A 23658-nucleotide genomic window follows, 5' to 3' on the forward strand; every position below is an offset into this window, starting at 1 on the left:
AGTTGCTGCTTCTTGTCACACATGCGGACCAACAGGGTGGATGGCACAGAGGCACAGAAGTGACACCGACGCGAGCAGAGTGAAGAGGAGACAACCGGAGTTGATCCACGGCGGATGGGAGAAGTCCACGCAGGAGGAGAAAAAGGAGGAGAAGCGCGCGTGGAAAAGATGAAGATGAAAACCACGGGAGGCAAAAGTCTCCCACCACCGGCATCTCCGATACCCAATCTTTAGGACGCACGGAGAGTTGAATTTGGACCGGTTGAGAAAGTTTTGCCACGGTGTACAATGTTTATGAATGAGACTCAACTGAACAGCTCCTCGCGAGACCCCACTGACACCGTCCTGAACCGGCCGCCGTGGGTTACAACTACTTTGGGGTGCTTTCTCATCTTCACCATCGTCGTTGACATCCTGGGCAACCTCTTGGTCATCTTCTCCGTGTATCGCAACAAGAAGCTAAGGAATGCAGGTGAGTCAAGGTCAGGGAGGAAGTGTGCACCACTGGCTACCGAGTGGCCACGCGTGAGTAAAGTCAGTCGCGTTAAAAACACAACAAAAAGTCTGTTACTATTTGTAAAGTCACAAGAGTCCCGTGAAGGTTGAGACATATACTAAATGTTATAGTTTTAATAATAAAACCGCGTGTTCAGACCTGTTTTTTAGGCACTATGTTATTGGAGAGGAGGAATTGTAAACGGATGTCCATTTTTTGTTTTTCATTCATCACAAATCCGAGCCAGCGTGAAGATGCGTGTGCTCGCCATATAATTCAACCTTGTCAACAACATCACTCACAGAGGGAGGTTATTCTTGCAGATGTTTGCTGTATCACTTTAATAGTGCTCCATATGTGTATTATTTTTGCTTTGAAATATATTATATCACGGTGCAGTATGGCTGATTGTAATGGACAGTAAAATTGACCTTGTCCTTGTTTTAGCCGACTTTTGAGGCAGACATAATGTCGCTGACCTACACCCAGTTTGCAGGATGCTGAGCAGGCTCATAGGGGGGAAGTGAAGAGAAACATTATAGCAATTATTGACACAATCTGAAGCCACGGGGAAAGCCCAGCACTCATCTCTGCTCTGTTTATGCTGATGTGTGTGTGTGTGTGTGTGTGTGTGTGTGTGTGTGTGTGTGTGTGTGTGTGTGTGTGTGTGTGTGTGTGTGTGTGTGTGTGTGTGTGTGTGTGTGTGTGTGTGTGTGTGTGTGTGTGTGTGTGTGTGTGTGTGTGTGTGTATACACTTCACTGTGGATTTAATTAAGATATGGGTTTGAGGTGAAATTGTAAGCCCCCTAGTTTGCCCAGTGAAAGTGGTAACATGCTCATAATGTAACAGTCAGAGGGCATGGTGCTGCTGGGAAAACCCAACCTCCTGTCATGGTCAGGTATATACAGCTGACTGACAGATTTACATATCATGTCTGTCATCATTTGGAGGCTGTAAGAGATTGATTTGCGAAATACACTCCTGACATTAACATTTGTGTCTGCACATGATTGTTAGGGTCAGAAGAGATTTCCATCATCTTGATCCAGTGGGGAATATTGAGAGCATACGATTGCCTCTTACTGATATTTACAGAAGCTCCCATTGCTTTACAATTATCAGCGTTTGATAAAACACACGTTCAACTCTGCAATAGTCGTTCTGGATGTCGGTATTTTTAATGGGGCTGCTCACAAAATAGCTACAGCCATGCATCTTAAAATAGTGAGTCTCTAGAACTGATCAATGAAATGCTCGTGTGATAGTGTAAGACCCGGTTTTGCATGATAAACAAAACAAATTAAACAACACTTGGGACACAAGGAGGGATATACAAAACTAAATCTACATCTTAAAGGTAAGGAAGTTATATTGCAGTAGAAGCAGGAGTTTAATCAAGCTTGTAAAGTTGTACTACCTACAATCACTATTTATGAAATGTTTTTTTTTTATTCTGTAAAGTTAAACATTTAAAGATCAAAGGAGGCGATGAAAAAACTTTACTCACTTAAATAGTATTTCCAAAAACTAACCTAGAACAAATAACAGATTCAAATTCTAAGCGGACCGATGACGTCGTGCCTTGAGTGCATGCCTTTGAAGCACATTTGCTACTTTCTGTTTAAGTCATGCATGCCTAACTTAAAGCTCCTACAATTTTCTGTTCAACAAGACATTGGCAAATTGTATGCAAGTTGGCAGACATATTGATTGATAACAAAACTTTTCCATTCATCACTGTCGTACTGTTTGGATGGCGAGGGGGCAGATACTATTTGCTTTAGTTGTCCCTGAATGTGGGAATTTGATGCCACACATGATTGTTTGACACACAGCCATAAATTGATTTAGACTGATCACCAATCTTTACTTTCATGAGCCATTTTAATGTCATATTTTCTGTCCACAAATTCAATTCCCAACATTTGAATAATCTCTTCCATGAAAATACCAGTGGGCAGACATTTTCTTGGCATGGACCAAACGTTTTAAAGATTGAACAGCAGTCAAACAACACAGGGATAATTTAAAAAAGTGAGTAATGAAATAAACTCAGTGGAGAACCTGGCAAGCGTTGTGATGACATATTGCAGACAGCAGCAGCACTGCTTTCCATGCATGGCCAAACCTTTCAAAATGTGTAAAAAAAAATGGCCAGCAAGCAAGTGAGCATGAAGCCAACAACACATGGTGAGGTGTTTGTGCTGCATGGCTAAGTACAAAAACCATCGCTGTACTGTAGCTCAACTCAATGCCAGGAAATGAAATGTGTTGTTGTAGATAAAACATTTCTTTTAAATGCATGCTTACGAAAAATTTAAGATTCCAACAAGGGACGGACTCGCTGACTGATTAGGTTGGCTGTTTGTCAAGAGTGAGACATATCAAGACCTCATTGAATCATTCAATTCAATCTTATCTACAGTATATAGCTCAAACGTTATCTCAGGGCATTTTTACATTAGAGCAGGTTTAGACTGTACTCCATACTATTTATACAGAAAAAATTCAATGTCCACCATGAAAGTGGTAAGGAAAAACCCTCCGATAGAAAAGGCCCTGGCAGCGTTCTGTCCATGCCGACATAATGCATTGCAATGCTTTTTCATCCTTTAGATTGTTTCATTTTCTTTTTTTGGTATGACTCTAGATTCTCTATATTATATATGCCGAAGAAGACATTGTGCTCATTCGGCATCCTGAGAAAAGGGGTTAATATATGTATTTGTTGGCAGAGTGGCACATTGAACAATCTGAGCAGTCCTTCATAGTCAATATAGCGTCCCTTAAAAGGTTGGGTGACAGCAATCTTTACAGTATAATGGCAACATGCTCTTTTCAATCCACAGGGTTTGTGAATGAGAACAAAAGAGACGTACGAGGGTTTGTGAATGAGAACAAAAGAGACGTATGAGCTGTCTGTAAAAAAAACGAATAACATTTTGTATGCATCACATCATTTGTTTCCTTTTTACTAATTGCAGAGGTTTGAAGTAACTACTAAGTACTGTACATAAGTACTTTACAAATTAAGTAATGGTCAGTATTTTTACTTTATGTTCATTTGTGCTTCTAATCCACTACAAATCAGAGGTAAATGTGTTTTTTTACTCCACTACATGTATTTACTATAGTTACTTTACAGATTTGGATTAATGATGTGAAGTATAATCAACACTTAAATCAGACTTTAGTTACACCTGGAGTAAATTCACCAGCTACCCTGCAGTATACAAAGTCATTAAAACTAGCTGCACCTTTACCAGATTTGATAACACTTTAATGCATCGATAATTATAATCAAAACAAATAATATATATTTTTCTGAAATGGACCAATCTGAATAAGAAGTACTTGTACTTTTGGTACTTCAAGTATATTTTGATGCTAATACTTTTACTTGAGTAACATTTTGATTGCAGGACTTTTACTTGTAACAGAGTATTCCTACACTCTGGTACTTCTACTTTTACTAAAGTACAATATCTGAGTACTTCCACCTCTGACTAATTGTTCACAAGGGAGAAAACTTCCCATGTAAACAGTAGGAGGTTTAAACGGACCTTCTGACAGACAAAGACAAGCCTTAGTGTGCTGATACCTGGTTTTCAGGTAGAGCTCTGTCTGTTTTTGAATGTGTTTTAGAGTTTTGTAAGCCTTGTGTGACTCTGCTGACACCTCTGTTTTAAGATACAGTATTATTTCTCTCAGTGTTATTATTATATTTTGAGGTATTTATGAAAAATGAAGAGGTATTTTGCATGTGTGTCCTATTAAAAATTAGGATTTTAGGTTTATATAAATATCCATTTGCTTTATAGGTAGTTTCCAAAAGGGAATAGTGTAATAAAGAGATGGCTATGAAAAAAAAACCAAATGCCTTCTGTAGACGTTGCACATAGTAGAGGATGTCGATTCCTCAGCATCCTGCTTAATTTCCATGAGGTAAGTCTTGTAAAATACTTGTTTGTGAGAAACTGTAATCCTTCGACTAAGCTTTTATCAGGGCCACATTATTGCATTAAATGTGTTATGTCAGGAAAGATTCATTTCCCTTTTGGATGAATATTGTTTAATTCAATTAAAAAAGTTGATTTAAGGTCACTTTGTCGAGTTGAAATTAGGTGGCAAGCTTTTTGGTTTTTCTTTATTGACATTACTCAGATCGGAAATGTCTGGCCATGTCTCTGTATTCTTCCCTCCTCTTGTACTTTCTGAAACTGTGTGTTCCCTGTATGGTCAAAACGTGTTCATCAACTTTTATCGTTTTTCCAAAATAATAACTCAGGAACTCGTAGAAAACTCAAATTTAAATGAAAATGGTTGCAGGCTTTGTGGGTCTTCAAAGCGTAATGTATCCTCTGCCAGCAGCATCAGTCTCCTGTGGCTGTATCCTACCTCGGATGACAGGGATGCCTCTTTGTGATCCCTGCTGCGCCTCCAGTTGACTCACATCTCCACAGTTTCCCACACACAATTTAGTACTAACTGTGGCAAGGAATTTTGACTGCTTTTATTTTAAGAGCTCAATTGGTTTTGACATTCACTTTGTTTGCCGCATCTTGATCAAACCCCTTGTAGCTTAAGATGAAAATGACGAATATGTACAGAGCTTGACACCTGAAGTTAGTTTTCATTCATCTTCAGAAAAGATGTTGTCCAGGTCTTAATCCTGAAGATTTCATTTCTGGTTGATTGGATGCCAGTTGAGAGCTTTTCCTATGAAGCAGCTGCAGCAGGATGTTCTTTTTGTGTTTGCAGTAACTTAAAACAGAACTGACACAGTGTGAACCTTATATAACAAATACCACCCATAAATGGTATCAAAAACTAGATTTTATGAAAAAGGCTATTTTTATGTAAGTATGACACTATGTTGCAGGAATTCAAATAGGCCAAGTCAATATAGGGGCCCTCAATAAAAGAAAAGGCCACAGGTTAATACGACACATGGTTACTGCCATAAGAGGTACTGTATCTACTGTAAGTTTATTTGCCTATACATTATCAGTTTATTCTCCTTATAAAATAAACAGAATCTCGGAGTGATCTCAAATGATGTGCTTTTCAACATGATTAGGATTTTGGACTAATTTAATACAATCATCATTTGGTATTTTTAGACAACTTTCACCTTTTTAAAGCCGATATGTGGCTAATGAAGCATCCCAGACATGTATCGCTCCTGGAGATGAGTTTCGGTTCTCTGCATTACTTAAATATAAAGATTTAAAACAAGTGAAGGCAGCTCTACTGTTTTCTTACAGATTTAAGGACGGAGTATGAGTCCTAACTTCTCCCTGGGTTGTTCAGTTTCTGTGGTGATGGCTGTGATTAACCTCAGAGCGGCACAGTATGGTGGAGCAGCTTAGCAGTATCAGAACAAGAAAAACAAGGGCTCAGAGGGGAAAAAACATTGACTAATTGGGGGCAAAAACAGCCAGCAGGTCATGACTTTCCAATTAATTTATAGTATGCCCAAGCTGAATAAATGAACATGGAGGGGAAGAGGATAAAGATCTCCTTTCTTAACCCATGAGACAGAGAAAAAAATGCCTGGGATACCTTGAGGCTGCTCCCCATTTAATAGCACACAGTCAGCTTTAGCTGTTATTCTTTTGGTGCTCCCATGTGTCGTAAAGCATGTAAAATACTTTATACGATTTAATAACGCCTGTCTTGAAAATCGACTTTGTACAAATTACCTGTCAGAGGGCTTTTGGCCAGCATCAAGGATTAACATGTAAGAAGGTAGCAGATATGATATGCAGGGCCCTGGCCTCTGCTGCTGGGATTTAGTGAATAATTGTATCCAGCTCGACTGCTTCTGCCTTTCACCTACTAGATGAACATGATAGTGGAGATAAAGATAGCAGATTGCTACTAGCCTGCCATACTGAGCAGATGAACAGTGGCAGTGAAAGAGACAGGCTTATATTTTTATTCTGATAAAGACACAGAATCGTCATTTCAATCATGTTGGTTTGTTGCTTCTGCCACGGGGGACTGGGCTTTCATAACAACAATCATGGGAAAATTGCTCTACAAAATTCTGTTCTCTCTATTTGACAGCACTTTTCAGTTTTACAAGTGCCACTTTGTCCTGAGAAAAAAAAAAATTGACCAAGCAAGTGCTCAAGTTTCCTCAGCTTCTAGATGAGTTTCTGATTTTATCAAGTTTGCATGATTATCTGTACCCATAAAGAATGTCTGCAGTAATCTATTCTGTTTATATGAGCTGTGTATACTGGATGATAATGCTGTATTGTTCTCCTCTGATAAAAACAAAAACTTTCTGTTCCTTTTCTCCAGCCTTTTCTTGAGTTGTACGGGTCGTCACAGTCCTCTTTGTACTCCTCCTCCAAAGCTTACTCACCCTAACACACACACTCCATTTTTCTTTTCTTCTCACTTAAATTTGACCTCCCAGGCTTCATATTCCATGACACCCTGTCTGTTTGCATCATTGTGATCCAACACCCCCACTGTTCTCTTAGGATGTTGTGTTGTCAGAACACATACCTGCAGAGGAATTCTGCCAATAGGGCTTTGCATCATTCCAGTCAGGCAACAAGAAGGCTATCACCCAGACCCTGTGAATTGCAAATTAAGTAATGGTCAGGTGCACAAAATGAATTAAGCTTGTTATCACGATAAGTGTCAAACAACTACCAGCCTGACATGGTCGAATTTAACGAGAGCAGGCTTCTGGCATCTGGTCTCCTACCTCGATGTTTCCTTTTCTTGCTCTCTCTCTGTCTCGCAGCCTCACAGAGGAGAGCATGTTATCAGTTCAATGGGAAGACATAATGAGTCTATAAATACTTATACATACAGGAGACCATATTGCATCCACTCCTGCTACCCCCCATCTCCTTTTCCATGCATCCCTGTGCTAATCTTAATCATTTACAATATGTTGCAGTGAAAACTCTTCTGCTTGAAAGAAACTTGGTGTGACGCACATAGGAAGCTTAGAGCTGTGAGACCAAGTAAAACGTAATGCTCATCCAAGTGGAACTGCGCATAACACATGCATACTGTAGAGCAGTAGCTGTTTGATTACACACATAAATGTGAGGCGAGAGCTCAGAGGTTAGAGATGCTGGCTGGTGACAAAGGGTGCCAGATTGAATCCCAGTTGAGAGAATCCAAACAGGAAACAGAAATGCTTTCCTCTGCGCCCAAGGTGCCCTTGAATAAAGCACTTAGCCCACCATTGCTACTCAGTGGCCCAAAGTGGAAGACTTTTGTTGTACTCAGCAGCTTCCAGCTGTGAATGCGTCAGATTGCATGCCTGTTAAAACAAGTCAATGATGACAAAGAGAAAAAAGAATAAATATGCAGGGCCAGTCCTTCCCCCTTAGATAGCATTTATGGAGAAAAACTCAGAATCTGACCTTGTTGATTTAAATACTTCTCCTTTACCATAATCATTTTTTTGATTTTATTATTCGAGTGAATGTGTCTAAAAAAAGACTGGATTCACCCAGTGAAAAAAAGAAAGCAACTAAACAGCTCAATCATGAAGCCTCTTAACTGACAACAGTCTGATTCAGTTAGATGGCATGTACTGTAATGATATATTTACTAAATGTGAGTACAGGCATCGGAATTGGTGTGCAAGCTCTGTCATAACATTAAAACAGGGTATAAGAGACAGTTTCTAGATCTTCAATCATTCTTTTTAAACAATTTAGATTTTTTTGTTCATATTTTCATTCCACAAATGGATCAAATGATTGTTTGCGATGTGAAATGTGTGGCCCAGATTATCCTGTAAATAGTTATTTCCGGGGACTTTTAACTTTACAGTGTCCTTTAACTTTTTTTCTGGTGATTCGCTCTCATTGATTTCAACTGCATTGTTTGTAGCAACACGCTCTTTCACTGAAAAGGCTTTGATAAAGCCGCTGTACACTGCCAAAGATAGAGGCTACCTGGTGAAGACAGTGGAGCATATAGCAACAAAAAGCCAATATTAGATTAGGCATTTATCAGGTGAATGTGTGACTCTGTATTACCTAGATAGAATCGGAGGATGAAACCCTCTTTATTAGTCACATACTGTACATGCACACAGCATTTAACCCATCCTAGTACTAGGAGCAGTGGGCAGCTATTGTGCAGCGCCCAGGGAGCAACGGGGAGGGGGGATTGGAGGTGTCCGGTGCCTTGCTCAAGGTCACCACAGCAGGGCCTAGGAGGTGAACTGGGACCTCTCCAAGTAGCAGTCCACTTTCCATATTTTCAAGTCTGTTCGGGGACTTGAACCGGCACCCCTACGATTCCCAGTCCAAGCCCCTACTGACTGAGCCACTGCTGGATGGATGTGTAATTAGGCAATTTCTTATGCTAACAGTGAATCCTTTCATCAACTGCTGGTTAGAAAAACAGCCATTCATCCATGTAATTAAATCACCAATTAATATTTCCATTATCAGATCTATATTTGGCAACCAGAGCGCAATTCAATCTTTGTTTTGCATAATTTACGATCACTTTATTACATATTTATTCAGACTCCATTGTAAAGACCTGTGCTGTTAAGGCTCTAATTGTGCTTATATGAGTGTCAGTGACTCCTGTACAATAATTACTACACGCAGATTATGATAATTTGTCCTTCTAATGAGCAAGTGTTTAGTGCGGGAGATTACTTATCACAGTTTGCTCTACTGAACTGACCCAAAACACTGATTCTTAAATAGGTCTTCAACTGCTTTTTATTCAGAAGTCAGAAGCAGAGGTGTACACTAATTCTCAAGGCGCAGATTATGAGACATTCTTTGTGGCCTGTCACATTTTTTTACTTAGTAATTAGTTGAGTCGCATGCCTCCTCCTAATGAGCAAGAGCTTCCTGTGTGAGATATTTTAAACACACTATGCTTTCCATTAATGACCCATAAAATGCTCTCTGATTATACACTAAATGAGTGTCTTTTGTGGCACATTTTTAGACAAACCCACACATTGCTTGGGTTAAATGCAGCATTGTTTGGGTGCCGTCCAAAGACAATATGCAATGATGTAACATGTTATTGCAGTTCTGTGCTCAGTGACCTATTTAAATACTCTGTGATAATAACATATTTAACCTGTGTGAGCAATGTAAAGAAATAGTCTGATATATTTTATGAAAAATCTTTGCACAGTGATAAAACTTTAGACGTGAGTCGAATCGGATTTTATCATTCACTGCCTCGAGATGTTTATTAAAACACTGTTTGCTGACTCTGCTGCCACAGTCAATCCGATATCTTATTAAATAAAATTTCGCCAAGCAGTGCTGTGTGCGTGATTCAATGCCAGAGTAGAAATTTTGGTTTTGTTGTTGTTGCTGTGCGCTGACTCACACAGTAGTAGACATAGAAAGGGAAATTAATTGGTCACATAAATAATCAGTGACAGCAAATCACAGATAAAACCACAAATAACAGTTTTAGAACAGACAATGTTTTTGTATCTGCTTTTACTTTATGTATAAATAAGGTTGACATTTAGTGGACTGAATGGTTGTTTTATTAACGGAGATGCATCACAGATTTCTCCTCTGTACTCTTTCGCTCCAAGCTCTAATGAGAGGATGTGTTGATATCGGAGCGTAACAGGAGCAAGATAAGGCTCAGGTCATTAAGGATAGGATCCAAGAAACAATTTTCATTTAGAGCTGGTCTCAAATTGTTCAGTTCTTGAGATTTATTAGACACTATCAGCTCCTCTATCAAAGCCTGTTCATCGCCAAAAGAAACCTAAAGTTGCATTAAGGGACTTTTAATCTTTTTTTTGGGAACTCTTTGAGAAAAATATATAACAGAACACAGCGTCTGAGGTAATCATGTAAGCATTTATCTGCTTATTTAACATCCAACATACTCATTTGATCTCTTTTGAGACATGATTTCTGACGTTATTTACCAGCCAGCCAATTACATTTGCTTTGGCTAACATTGTAAACTGTGTATATTTACACAGGCTATTTTAGCAACCATTTCACATTACAGCGATGTCATTTGTTCAGACGTAAGCCATGGCAGGAAAACAAATATTCAAGCCTATGGGCACACTCAAACTAACAGCATAAAAATTCATTGTTTTCTGAAGATCCGGTTATGCCTTGAGATTTAGTGGTAATGCATTTTTATTAGGAAAATAAAAGTAAAGTCAACAGATTCAAGGGATTTATACGAGTCAAAAGATAAGATACATCTTTATTAATCCCTAAGAAATGCTGTGCGACGATTGCTACACGTAATGGTGATATTGCAAAGTGCAGAGAGTAGGAACACAGGGAGACGGAGCAGACTTTTCCGTATTGCAAGAAAAATGTAATATAACATAAGCATTAACAATCACTGTTAGAGCACTCTTGAATTTGATAAAGCTTGGAACAAAAAATTGTTTAGCGGCTGAATTGATGGAGTTAATTTGATGACCATACAGTACCTGTAGTTGTAACAGGAGCATTTATTACCATAGTATTAATTGCTGCTGCTCCTAATTACTTTCTATAGACGACCTACTCAGATGTATTGCTTCAACTCTTGATTACTCCTTAATCGATTAGTCTTTTGAGAAATATGTTTATATTTTATATTACTAAGAGTCAGAGTACAATTTGACATGTTCAAATGTTTAGTTTGGTCCGTTAAACAAAGATATTCAAAAGACACACAGAAAAATAACCAAGTCCTTATTCTAGATGCTTTAACAATGTGAATGTCTTTGAGAAAATTCCAAAATGTGTAGATAGACAGTGAATACCTTTAATTAATTAATTTACGATATTTTTGGGCCAGAGGGTACCTTGAATGATGGATGCAGTGATTAATTCCTTTGCACTGGGCAGCAGATACTGAATATGGACTGCCAGCTCTAAGCACTGAGGTTCCCAACGGCCTGATTGAATACCTTTGAACCTGTTTAACAGCTCATGAACTAAGTCTTATCTGGCAACCAGATCATGAGATTGTTTTTTTACAACCTCAATAGTAAACTAAGAATGAGGCAAGCTGTAGCGTTGTGTTTTCAAACCAATATAAATCTATCTCCAGTGTTGGGAACAAGTCGGGTATTTTTAAACAATCCCCTGGACTACACTTCATGACCACACTTATGGTACATCAAAGGGTTACATCAGAATAGATTTTGGCCCTCAGTGGGATGGAAACATAACGGGAACTGGTGTGGAGAGATGCATGGTTGGCCCTAAGGGAGACAGCGATGATGTTGCCAGACGACGAACATTCTTTCCAGCTGAGGGGGAAACGTTTTTGGAGAGAGCTGTGTGTCAGATTGTAGTGAAATGAGAATATGGCAATCTGTCCTCCCCTTGTTTTGTAATTCAATTAGATTTCCGAATGGGCTGCAGCAGATGCTGTCAATTATTCTGAGCAAGGGATCAAATACAGGGTCGTATCCAAAATGAGTAATTGATCACTCAATCGAGCTAAATCCTCCTGTCAAGATTCCAAATAACTGCCCTGTGCTATTTTTGTTGTCCAGGTGTACACACACACACACACACACACACACACACACACACACACACACACACACACACACACACACACACACACACACACACACACACACACACACACACACACACACACACACACACACACACACACACACACACACACACACACACACAGCCTGCCAATTTGATTTTCAGACTCAGGACGTTTTTTCCAATGAGGTCATTTTGACCGAGCCTCACTCTTTCTTCATTTGAGGTTAAACTGATATAATATGATTAAAAAAGGGATCAGGGTACCTTAGGGAGAAGGGTGGAGGTTAAACCTGCGGGGCCTCAGGGTTATGGGTAAGATTACATGACAAAGAAAGAATGCTTTCAGGGCCCTGTGTGTGTCTTGGCATACAATCAGTCTCGAATGTGTGTTTATATCTTTGAGGCTGAATAAGTGAATTAGATTGTGTAGTAGTCATTAAATAAGTGCAAATGATTTGAATGGCCACTTGGGGAACAACCTATTAAGTTGAGGTGGCAAACAGCTTTCCTATTGACACAACCAACAGACACAGAGCATGTTTCCAGTCAGCTGGCAAAGTTCAATATTCATGGAGATTATAGCTCAGTATTGGACATCACCCACTCCTGAGGCAAATATCTCTCTGCTTAATGAACCATATGTTCATCAATTAGTCACTGACTTTGTCTGTTGTTTAGTACTAGTCAGGAAGGGTACAGCGAGTTTTACCGGTTTTTAAGCTGTGGCTTGAAATGAGGTTGATGAGACCAATGAGATTTAAGCTAGGAACTGCAGAGTGGTTTAATCGTTCTCTATGTGTTTCTGGCTATGAGGGACCACAGCATGTGAGCAAAGCCCAAGTGAGCCAGTGGATTTTGGAAGAAGCCATACCACATATTTTTACACATTTTTTAACCCTCTCTATCAATACTGCAAGACTCTAAAACCCATGTCTGTTTTTCACATTTAAACACAGAATTTCTGCACATATTCAAATAATGGTTAGGCTAAACTTTATAAAAACGTTTTAACTTTGAACTGCTAGCCGTACACAAAAGGAGGCATTCACTGATTTCCCAAATAAATTTGATTTCTAGAGAACATTTTTTGAAGTAAAGAATAAACTTTATACCAATTTGTTTATTTTTCAAGGTTTTCGATATTTGAAGCTTCATTCAAAAACCTCAATACAAGCTTTAAATGTAAAAAAAACCTTTTTGAACGGAGCAGCATCGAGCGAGGAAGAGGAATGAAAAGCTCTGTTCACATGCCCTGTGAGCGACCCTTCACATTACACATTGTAATTCTAATACATTGATTAGAGCCGTTTTAAAGATGTTTATGAAGCTAAAATGAAAACATTCTGTAGTTTCAGCCTGTCAGAAGTAAGGATATTTTGACTCTATTCTAAACATAATAACTAATTGAATAGGTTTTGACTGATGGTCTCGCAAAACAAGTTATTTAAAGACGTGCTTTTGGGCTCTCAAAACTTCTAAGGGGCATTTTTCTCTATTTTCGGACTTTTTATTGCTTTATTGAACACAATATTGAGAGATTATTTCATCATTAAAAAATATAAATAAGTTTCAGCCCTCATTCTGCATGCATGTTGCTGTTTTTGGTTTCTCCTTTATTCTCTAGCTCTTTTAACTTTAGTTCCCCAACAACAGAGAGGAAATGCTCAGATGCGTCTGGGGGCTTTGTGTCTTCTGCCTGAAGGAATCAGAGAAACATATCACATTGCATGAGGAACGATGTGTCATTGTTAAGGAATATTATGTATATTTGTGAGTGGGCAAAAACTAGAAGACTGAGGGTTGATATGACAAGCATGGGTGGGGGATTGATGTCTGTCCCCAAGCTGTTCTGTGTGTTTACAACACAAGCTTTTTTTACCACACAGATTGTTTTTTTGGGCATATGATTGTGTAATGTATACACATCGCTTTTGTGAACTTTTGATCTTATCATCATCATAATGACGGGAATTTGATGTGAGGCTGAGAGGTATATAAATGTGGAAAATAGTGATGCGAAAAAAAGATAGTGGGGTTTCTATATGCGGATTAGTGCAAATGTGACATTCTGGCTGCTATCTATGTGACTTTGAAGCAGCGCTGTCTAATAGGGTATTAGAGACTCTGTTTAAGGCTTACAGTATGCTCAAAGTGTCAGTAACAAAAAAGAGCAAATACACTGTTAACGCCAGCAACTAAATATGGTTCATCTGTCCAAAGCCCTCTAATTTATGCTAAGTAGGTATAAAAACACAGTAAAAGATGACATTCAAAAAACGCAGAGAGAATTCCAACTATGGTAAAAGAAGATTATATTAAGCTCTTTTAGGTCAATCGGGGTCAGATTGAATGGTTGGAATAACTGCTGCACAAACCAGTCCTATATAATAATGCTCAACAGATGCTAAAGCTCTGACCTACATTTTCTATGGGAACAGCAACAATATCTCATATAAATACAAAGGATTATTGGCTTTAGGTCAGCTGGTTAACTCATTCAATTACATATTTTTCATTCTCAATAATCAAACCTTTTTCTTATCCCACAATATTCAGACAACCAGCACAACCGTCAAAAGTTTATCATGGGTTCTATCCTTGAATAGGGTTTTTTATGAGGGCAAGTTCATTATCAGTTCAGAAAGAAATGTGAAGTCAGGCCAGCAGAGTGAACATTAATGATGTAGAGGTCAGGGAAGGAGATCTGAGTTCATAATCTCTGCAAACATTTGGTATCATTGCAGGGTCCCTCTCTATCTCGTACCAGTAGTAGTACTAGTTCCATTTACACATTTTTCCTCAATTCAAATATATTCCCCTGATCTCACTAGTCATTCATCCAAATTATAAAGAAATGTTCCTTTCAATACGCTTCTTGTCCTCTTTAAGTGTAATCCATACCAAAAAAATCAGATTTTTGGTTAAAAAACTTGTTATTGTGAGACCGAAAGTAAAGGAGTTTTTTTCAAACTTAATAATGCTTTGCAAAAGTTGGCTTTTGAGAAGAGCACAAACGCATTTTGACAGCTTTTGGTATGTACATTAGGCAAATACATAAAGGTTTATCATTTCTAAACGGCCTAAGTTGGCTCAGGTAGCTCTTCATTGAATACTTTTTTTCCCCATGGACCTAAATGACATACATAGGATCAGAGCGACCTTATGACAGGATCAAGCTGCTTGGTAACTGCAAATGGAAATTTAGGCCAGCCTGTAATTGGTGGCTGTGTGTGTAATGTGTGTGTTTGTTTGGGAAATATGATAAGTCAAAGGACGCTGTGTGTCAATGTTAAGTGTGGCCCTTGTGTGGGGGCTCGGCTTTTTCATAGACACAAGTTGGGAAGGCTTGAAAGAAAAAATGGTTGGGAACCAATACCCGCTAGAGTCAGGCTTCTGCTTATCATATCGGCCATCAAACATGGCTTTGTTTAATTTTCTAAAGCCTTGAAGGTTTTTGTTGTCATTCACTAACCTCCTGCAGTTTGAAAACAACCTTGAGCATTATGGGTGTTTCAACACTCTCCATCTGCAGACAGAAGCCCTGTTCATGCTTACAGTAGCCCTCTGTCTTCCGAGCTGGATATTTTTTCTTCTTGCATAACTGACATGATGTTTGTTATCTTTCCCACCAATTTCCACTTTGTCTTTTGAAATGAAGCTTTGTCTGGATAGAAAGACACAGATAAGGTTAACATGTTACCTTTGTTGCCTTTAGAAAAGCGAATGCTGTGGAAGGGAGACAACAAAAAAAAAATCAATGCTGCAAATTGGAGGTTTCTTTCCGTAGATTCGATGGCCACACTAGTTGATATTTAAGTCTGTCACTTCCTATCTGGGTCAACCCATCAGCCCCCTGCCTCGCTCACCAACAGTCTGCCTTTCAGATGGCTACTTCGGGCTATACTCACCTGTGGAACACAGGGGCAGGGTGGATGTAGGGGGGAGAATGATCTTTTATGTAAGTTGGATAGGTGGGGTTTTAACCTGTTTTCAGCAGAAAATGTGTCTCTTCAATTCAATTGTGCTTTGCTCCCTTTTTCGTTTGAAGTGATTTTCACAAAGAAAACCAAAATCATTTTAGCCATTATTTTTGGTGTATGTAACATGTGTGTGCATGTGTGTTTGTCTGTTTTGCAACAATGACGCCTTTACATTGTGCAAATGCTATTTTGTTTTTTCAAATAAATTATACAATTTTAGATTCAGGACAAGAAAGTGTTCTTAAAGAAAATCCAAGCTTTAAGATTTATCTTGTCTTTTTCACGAGTTACACAAATCACTACTGGGTTATTTGATAAGCAGTTTCAGCAATAATAATAACAGGGTCCAAAAGATACCTTTGAATAAGAGGCCAAATCAACAAAGTATAAACAAAACCCAAACCTATTGACTGTGAATATCTAAAGTCTCCCTTCAGTAATAATCCAGGGTTTTGTCTAACGAAAAGGGAGCTGCTCCCTCGTACTTTCAGCGTGCTGATTTTCCACGTAACATTTCAAATTGTATATTGCTGTCCTTTTTTCTGTAGAGGAAGTAAACAAACCGTAACTCGGGATTTATTTTCAATCATTATTCAATAATTATTTGTGTGCGGGAAGTGACTTTAGCGCCCTCATACTATATTTTTCCAGAAAAACCCCAGGTCTGTTTTTACTTTTTTAAACAGTAATGAATCTCCTAGCATGTTGATCATGTAAATGGAACCCCAGTGACTTGTCAAGTGCAACAAAATGCCTTAGATGTGTTACATTTGGAGTACAACTTCAAACAGATGCAGATGTATAAAAACATGCCTTCAAATCATTCTCTTTCCGGTATGAAGGTTACCTGCTACATAATGACTCAGCACAGATGAAACTTTCTGAAGACACTGTCCTACTTTATGTCTAAATCTTGGCTAGTTGAAGGAAAACAACACAAGCTTCATTGCATTCAAAGGTTTTCTATGTTTCTTTACTTTATAGCAGATGATGTTGCTGTACCACTTAAGCTCCCAAGTGAGACACCCACTAGGGAGCAGCTGCGGTATTATAAATCTTAGCAGCACCAGCAGCTATAGAGAAGCTGCACACACATGATTCACCCTATTCAAGGGCCCCCTAAGGGATCCAATGTACAGTATCCCCCACGCATTGACCGGATCTTCGTCAAAATGAATTTGATGGACATGTACAAGTTCGTACACATTCTGACAGTACTGCTGTTTTACAATTATGCAAAAATAGTTAGTGTTGATTCCTGATCATGCTGTTATTTCCCAGTAGTTTATGACACATAAAGACCATGTCATGAAATTGACAACATGACATTGGACAACATGTCTAGGGGGCTTTATCTGGAAGACGTGACTGGACCTGTCAGGCTGTGTCAGACCACCAGCTGTGGTGGCCTGGCTGACATCCACCCGTGGTGTTTAGTCATCACTGCTCCCTAAAAGAGAAAGTCAGTGTGGCAGACAGGTATTTTCACATCTCATGTTCCTCAAACATGGCTGAAAGAAAGAGGCCCAGCTATTTCAAATTTAGACTTGCTTTTAAGGTACGGTAACGCCAGTTTGGGAGCAAACCTCATGGGATCAGAAATGTTGTGAAAGTCTGAATCTGAAGCTGCTTTCCAATTCCAACACCCAAAGGACACCATAACTGCCAAGAAGAGGAGCGCTCCTTAATGTTTCATTAAATAAAGCAAAGACAAAATACTTAAGAACTGAAATATGTACAGTAGCTTTCTGCAAAATTCCTCTCTTATAGGTGACACAAAGTGCACCACTGATTCAGAATGTGTGTTGAACAAAGGACATTTTTTCTAACCTGTATTGGAGGATAACGGTTCTTGTAAGATAAGAACATTTACAATAAACTCATTCTTAAATATCATCAGTTAGGAATCATAATTTTATCTGTATCACATTATGGACCAGTCTGATGTCCAAACTGCAGTGAGCGCAATAATATTTCCTAATCTCTAATAGCTCGAATCATGTTACAACTGCAATAACAGTCACTATGAGAGCATTTAGATATAGTTTACAGAATTGTGCATAACTAGTCAGGAAATACCCTTAAATATAAAGAGGTGGGCCTCTGGATAGCTCTCCTGGTACAGCTGTTGGCCTATGTACTGGGTCCCTGATGTGGAGTGCCAGGGTTCAAATCCGATCTGGGGACCATTTACTCATGTCAGTCTCTTTATCTCCCCTTTCCCAATCTGTTTATCTATAGTAAATACATTCAGCTCCGGAAAAAATTAAGAGACCAAAATCATTTAACTCAAAGACATACCTATAAATAGTAAAACCGGAAACTGTTTTTTTCCGGAGCTGTAAGTGACCCAGAAGATAATATAGAAAAATAATGTATTGACCACTCGTTGTGTTAATGTCCAGATTAAATGTCAATTCATCCATTGAATCTGACTGCTTTATGGTAACAGCCATGCTGCTTGAAGTGAACTAAATCCGACTGTCAGTGCATTGTGCTGTTTCCCACTCTGCTTTTTGTAGTTTGTATTTTCCTTGTAGAGAGAGCATTTGAGGTGAGTTTGTAAATCCCTTCTTTCTTTAGTCACACCAGGATAGGAATAAACCACATCCACCAAAATCCATGACAAAATGCTTCCTCTTTCACCATTCTCTCAGTAAGCTGGAGCTAAATAGTGTGTGCAGAAACAAAGGAGGCTATTGACACATTTTGTCTTCCAGCATTACAGTTTTATCATTACTTCTGTGTGTGTTTTTGTATTCATCCGTGACTGTTGAAAAAGCTTCTATAAGAGAAGTGAGCAGATTAAACCCGCCAAGAGTCTTATCATCTGCGGCTGTCACTGGCTTCATTTATAAACGCAATATCCGCAAATCCAATAGTGACCTCGGGACATAATCACTCGGCTTCTTCACAGAGCTGCTTTCAACTCTCTCTCTCTTTTCCCTGTTTTTATTCTACTCTTCTTTTCTCTATTGGTTTCTCTTTAGATTATTATTAATTCACTTCAAGTAAAGTCCCAACGTCAGAGTTGTTGTTTAGGGTGCATTTCTTGGCCCACCCGGGAGCTGCTTCATAATCCAATTTTTTTCCTTGTCATAGCTGTAGCTGACAGATATTTTGAGTACACACACACACACACACACACACACACACACACACACACACACACACACACACACACACACACACACACACACACACACACACACACACACACACACACACACACACACACACACACACACACACATACACACACACACAAGCACATAATATCCTCTCATATCTATTCAAGACTTGATCAATTAAATTTGTTGGCACAGTAACTGATTGCTGAATCATGTACGAGCAGTCGGCATCTCAGTCATGATGAAAACTAAATCACAAGAATGATTTCTCCCAAGGAAATAAAAGGCGTGGAAAGGAAATCAATGTGGGATGTGTGTTTCACATCTCAATAGCAAAGTACTCGCACCCGGTGTCACAGTCAATACATGTGTATCCAACGAGCTGCAACCTCCACGGCTGAAAAATGAAACCGAAAATCAAAAGGGACAAAAAGTTGTGTTCCTGCACCCATATTAAAACACAAACATTTACAGCAAAAATTAATTTGTTTACATCCTGGTATACATTATTTTATCTCCACAGTTAATTTCTACAGACATGACGCCTGTACAGGTGGCACGTTTTATCAACTCATCTGTTTACATTAAATTAAGGCTTGAAGTTATGCATGTTTAAGGACTGGGTAACTTTGAGTGACAGGTTGGTGACCTAACAGGTTGCTAATCCGACGACACACTTCTGTGCCGGTTTTTCAACAATGTAGATTATAATTCGGATGGGTGCTGTGGGTTATTGTTACCTTCTCAGTCAATCACATACCTTGGGTAATACTTCTCAAACAGCTGAGTGGCAAGGTGTGTATACGTAGCATCAGAAATAACCCTCTGATGTTACCTTATCAGTGCATCATTTGTATAGTAAATTTAGTTTTTCTAACACAGTGACCTCTGACCTGCAGACTGTTATAGGACACAGTAAACATCTTTAAGATAACAGAGAGAGAGTTCATTTTCTTTACCTCACAATTTGCTTTTATATAGAGCAATATGGCCATGGCACTTTTCTATTTTTTTGTTTTGTTTATGGCTGTAACGATTTATGGGGGAGTTTTTCAGTATAAAGGAGACATTTTAAGCTAAATATAAATACTTTGCCTTGTGCTGCCTCATGTGCTTGGGACTGACATCCCTTTGTGCCAATTTTTTCATCTTGCACGGCACTAGATGTGAATTTTCCAAAGCATACCCAGAATACCTAGTTTTTCTATTTGGATAGGAAATTGACGATGAGATATGCATTTAACTTTCTATAGTGTCTTTAAATTGACATATTACTGAGACAAACTTATTCATATTTCTCTGTTGTTTTTTTACATATGAGCATATATTTAAAAAATGCATTCTGCATTATATTTGGCTAAAACGGCATACTATACGTCTTTAGGCCCTTTTTTGTGCTTACTCAAACTCTCGTCAGAGTTAGCCTTGACTTTTGAATGTGGGTATTGAAGTTAGTGCCTTCAGGACATTAAGGACACATTCACTCATGGCCGACATATTCAGATTTGCTTCACCTGCTGCATTCGCATTATTTCCCTCATAATCATATTGCATGTGGATGAACACTGTAAACCAACTGTTCGAACACTGAAATGATTCATACTATTAATTGGTGTTACAGCCTACAACAGTTGGTAGACAGTTGGCTGCACAGACTGCAGGTATATGACGATGTCTTTAAAATGTATTTTGCCAGAAATAAGCCTGTGATTTTCTCCGGTTTTACTTTTTGGGAAATACATGTTTTTTGTTAAACATGGGAAGAAAATATAAAGCTGTATAATAAGAGGGTTTATTAGGCTCTAGCTTTCATTGGATTTTATCTGGGCTTTTAAATCGCCTGAATTTATTATTTTATGAAGAAAGTGGAATGCGTAAGACAGATAGATCTATTTATCTATTATGTTTAGTCCTGAATTTAGATTTTCCAAACTATTGTCAACCGTTTTCAAACCTAGGTAAATACATGATTTAAACAAGGGTAGCGTCGGTTTCGTTTGGTGGCCCGTAACAGCTTATGTGATACTCTGTTGTCAGAGAAACAAACTAAGCAAACATTAGTAGTAAGATCACATCCCTCCCTCCTTATGTCTGCAGGCTTGCATCAGAGAAAAACTGATGTTTATTGTTCTTTTACTGGTTTTACGTGCAGGGTTTGTTTGTTTTGAAGAGTAGGAAAGTAGACTTCCGCATACATTTCAGCTCCTTTAAAAACAACCTGAACATTTGTATCTGAAACTACCATCATCCCACACGTATGTGATTGTTATTGTTTTGACTGAGTGAACCTTAGTTTCAGAGAAATACATATTATGTTCCAAAGTATTGGAATAAATGGAGCGAGGCCAGCAAGCTAGTTCAGGCAGTCAACTCGAGCACCAATGATACACATGACATGCCTTACCCGGCACACTATTTGAGCTGCACAATTCTCCATCTCTCCCTCTGCCTTGGTAATGCTCAAATGATATGCTGCTATTAATAAACATCTAAAATGTGAGTTGTCGGACTGAACTTTTTTGCTTACTGTTACATGCTCCCCCCGTTTGTTCTCCTTCACTCACTGCAAAGGTGTTCCTGATCTACTCCTTGGTCCGCCTCTGCTCAGGTGCTCCTGATCTCCACATCAAGAGTATAAAAGCAAAGCTGGATGAGAAGGAGCAGGCCCTGACACAATGGATTAAGTACATTACTTAGATAGCTTTTCTAGAATTGTGCAGCATTAACCGTGTATATATAAGAACTGACACGCAGGGAAAATTAGGGTAACAGTGGCAACAAATGATGGGTTTACATTTCAGGAAAATTGACTAGTTCAACAATAAAATTAACATTAATATGTAAAATATCTCAAAAAGAGAATAAAGAGTTTGCTTTAACATGTCAGAGTACTGAAAGACGTCACTGCTTGAAAAACAGCACGAGTCCAGAAGCAAAAGAGTTTATCTGATACAGTGAAAAATTACTTATCTTCCGTTATCGAAAGCAGTCTGAGGGAATAAATAGCTAACAACAAGTCTAACAGCATTCCTGCTGCTAAGCAAGAAGGTGGCAGTCTCATGGCTCCGGGGGTGCTCTTTTCACCACAGAGGGACACTGGACATGTGAGATTGGAGAAAAAAAATTGTCAAAATGTGAAGCCCTATATGTTGTGAGACTGAAATGCAGGAGCAGCTGATAGCAGAAAATGAAAAGTGTTCTGATTAGTGAAAAGCTTACAATGAGTGGAAAGTATTTAGCACATTTCATTGACAGATATGAACTTGAAAAATAAAATATGAAATGAAAGTAGTCAATGAACACGGTGAAGCAGATATTTATTTTGAAGTTTAAAATGGTCTCCTTTAAGAGCACTCACGCTAAGCTTCATATCAAATCACAGTATTCAATATCACTGCAGTGGCTTAAGGACAAGAAAGTGACTGTCCTGGTATGACCTTGTAAAAGACATCCTTTTGGAAAATCTGTCGAAAGAGCTCAGTTTAAATGTGACACTTTAATATTGACTGAACAGCTCTGAAGATTGGGGCAAACTGCTTTTCTGGCTGATACAGACTCAGAATTATTATCAGAGCTAAAAATATTGTTTTAACTATTGACCTGGGTGGTTAACACTCAAATAAATATGTTGTCAGTATTTCTGAAAGACATTTATAAACTACTATTATATCTGTATTGCAATAGTCCCTGCCCCCCAAAAAACACCACTGTCCTCCATAAATTGTGGAAATGAATAAGCTGGCTTGATCCGGTCCAAGCACTGTGTATGTGTTCAGCTTGCCAGTACACGTGTCAGAACTGATTGCGCGCTACAGAGGGAAAATTGCTCAGATTGGCTTCCTAAATTGGTTAAAAGTGTGGGATTGCAGAAATAGAAAATGGACAAAGCAATAGGCCACATCCCTCCCCAAGCCAAATGAAAACACTGTGCTGTTTTAATCACTGGACTCGTCCCAGGGACAGAGACAGTGAGGGAGAGAGTACCACTGCCAGAGAGGCAGCTGCCTTTAGGCCATTCATGACATGACCTTGTCAAGGTCAAGGCTGTTAATCCTGTGTGGCATTAAATTCCAGTGACAGGGTTGTTCAAGTTAAGAATAGCCATGGGAGGTAAAGAGAGACTGTTGTATGTTGGTCAACACTTTTTTGAACAAGGAAAACCAGGCTCTCATTTGGCCTTGTGCACGGTGCTCTAACTACAGCAGCCATCTCTGCACTCACACATATTGTTTCTGTCAATTAAGAGAACGTCCGCTGGCTTAAATCCCCGACCCTGAGCTGTACCAATGACCAAGCCATAGACTGGTTTTATCTTGTGGTGTTCAGCTGTTTATTCACAATTAGGAGTTTGGGGGAAAAAAAATACTTTGAAAAGTGTCCCCGCTTTCAAGGTCCTCTCAATGATAGTTATATATGAACACACACTCAGTCACATACATACAGCTCCAGAAAAAATTAAGCGACCACTCCACATTTTTCATGAATCTCAATCTATACCTGTATGACAGCCATTCCAGTGTTTGTTGAATTCCAA

General features: G+C 38.8%; 1 protein-coding gene across 1 annotated transcript in view; it reads left to right on the plus strand.

Moving 5' to 3' along the window:
• Positions 1–23658, plus strand: part of mtnr1aa (melatonin receptor 1A a) — a 26705-nt gene continuing 3047 nt past the window's right edge. Inside the window, exon 1 of the mRNA XM_063882936.1 lies at positions 1–472. Within this exon, the coding sequence (XP_063739006.1) occupies positions 289–472 (184 nt within the window). The 5' untranslated portion in view covers positions 1–288. The remainder of the gene's footprint in view (positions 473–23658) is intronic.

This window comes from Eleginops maclovinus, chromosome 5 (assembly GCF_036324505.1).
Source record: "Eleginops maclovinus isolate JMC-PN-2008 ecotype Puerto Natales chromosome 5, JC_Emac_rtc_rv5, whole genome shotgun sequence".
Classification (NCBI taxonomy): domain Eukaryota; kingdom Metazoa; phylum Chordata; class Actinopteri; order Perciformes; family Eleginopidae; genus Eleginops; species Eleginops maclovinus.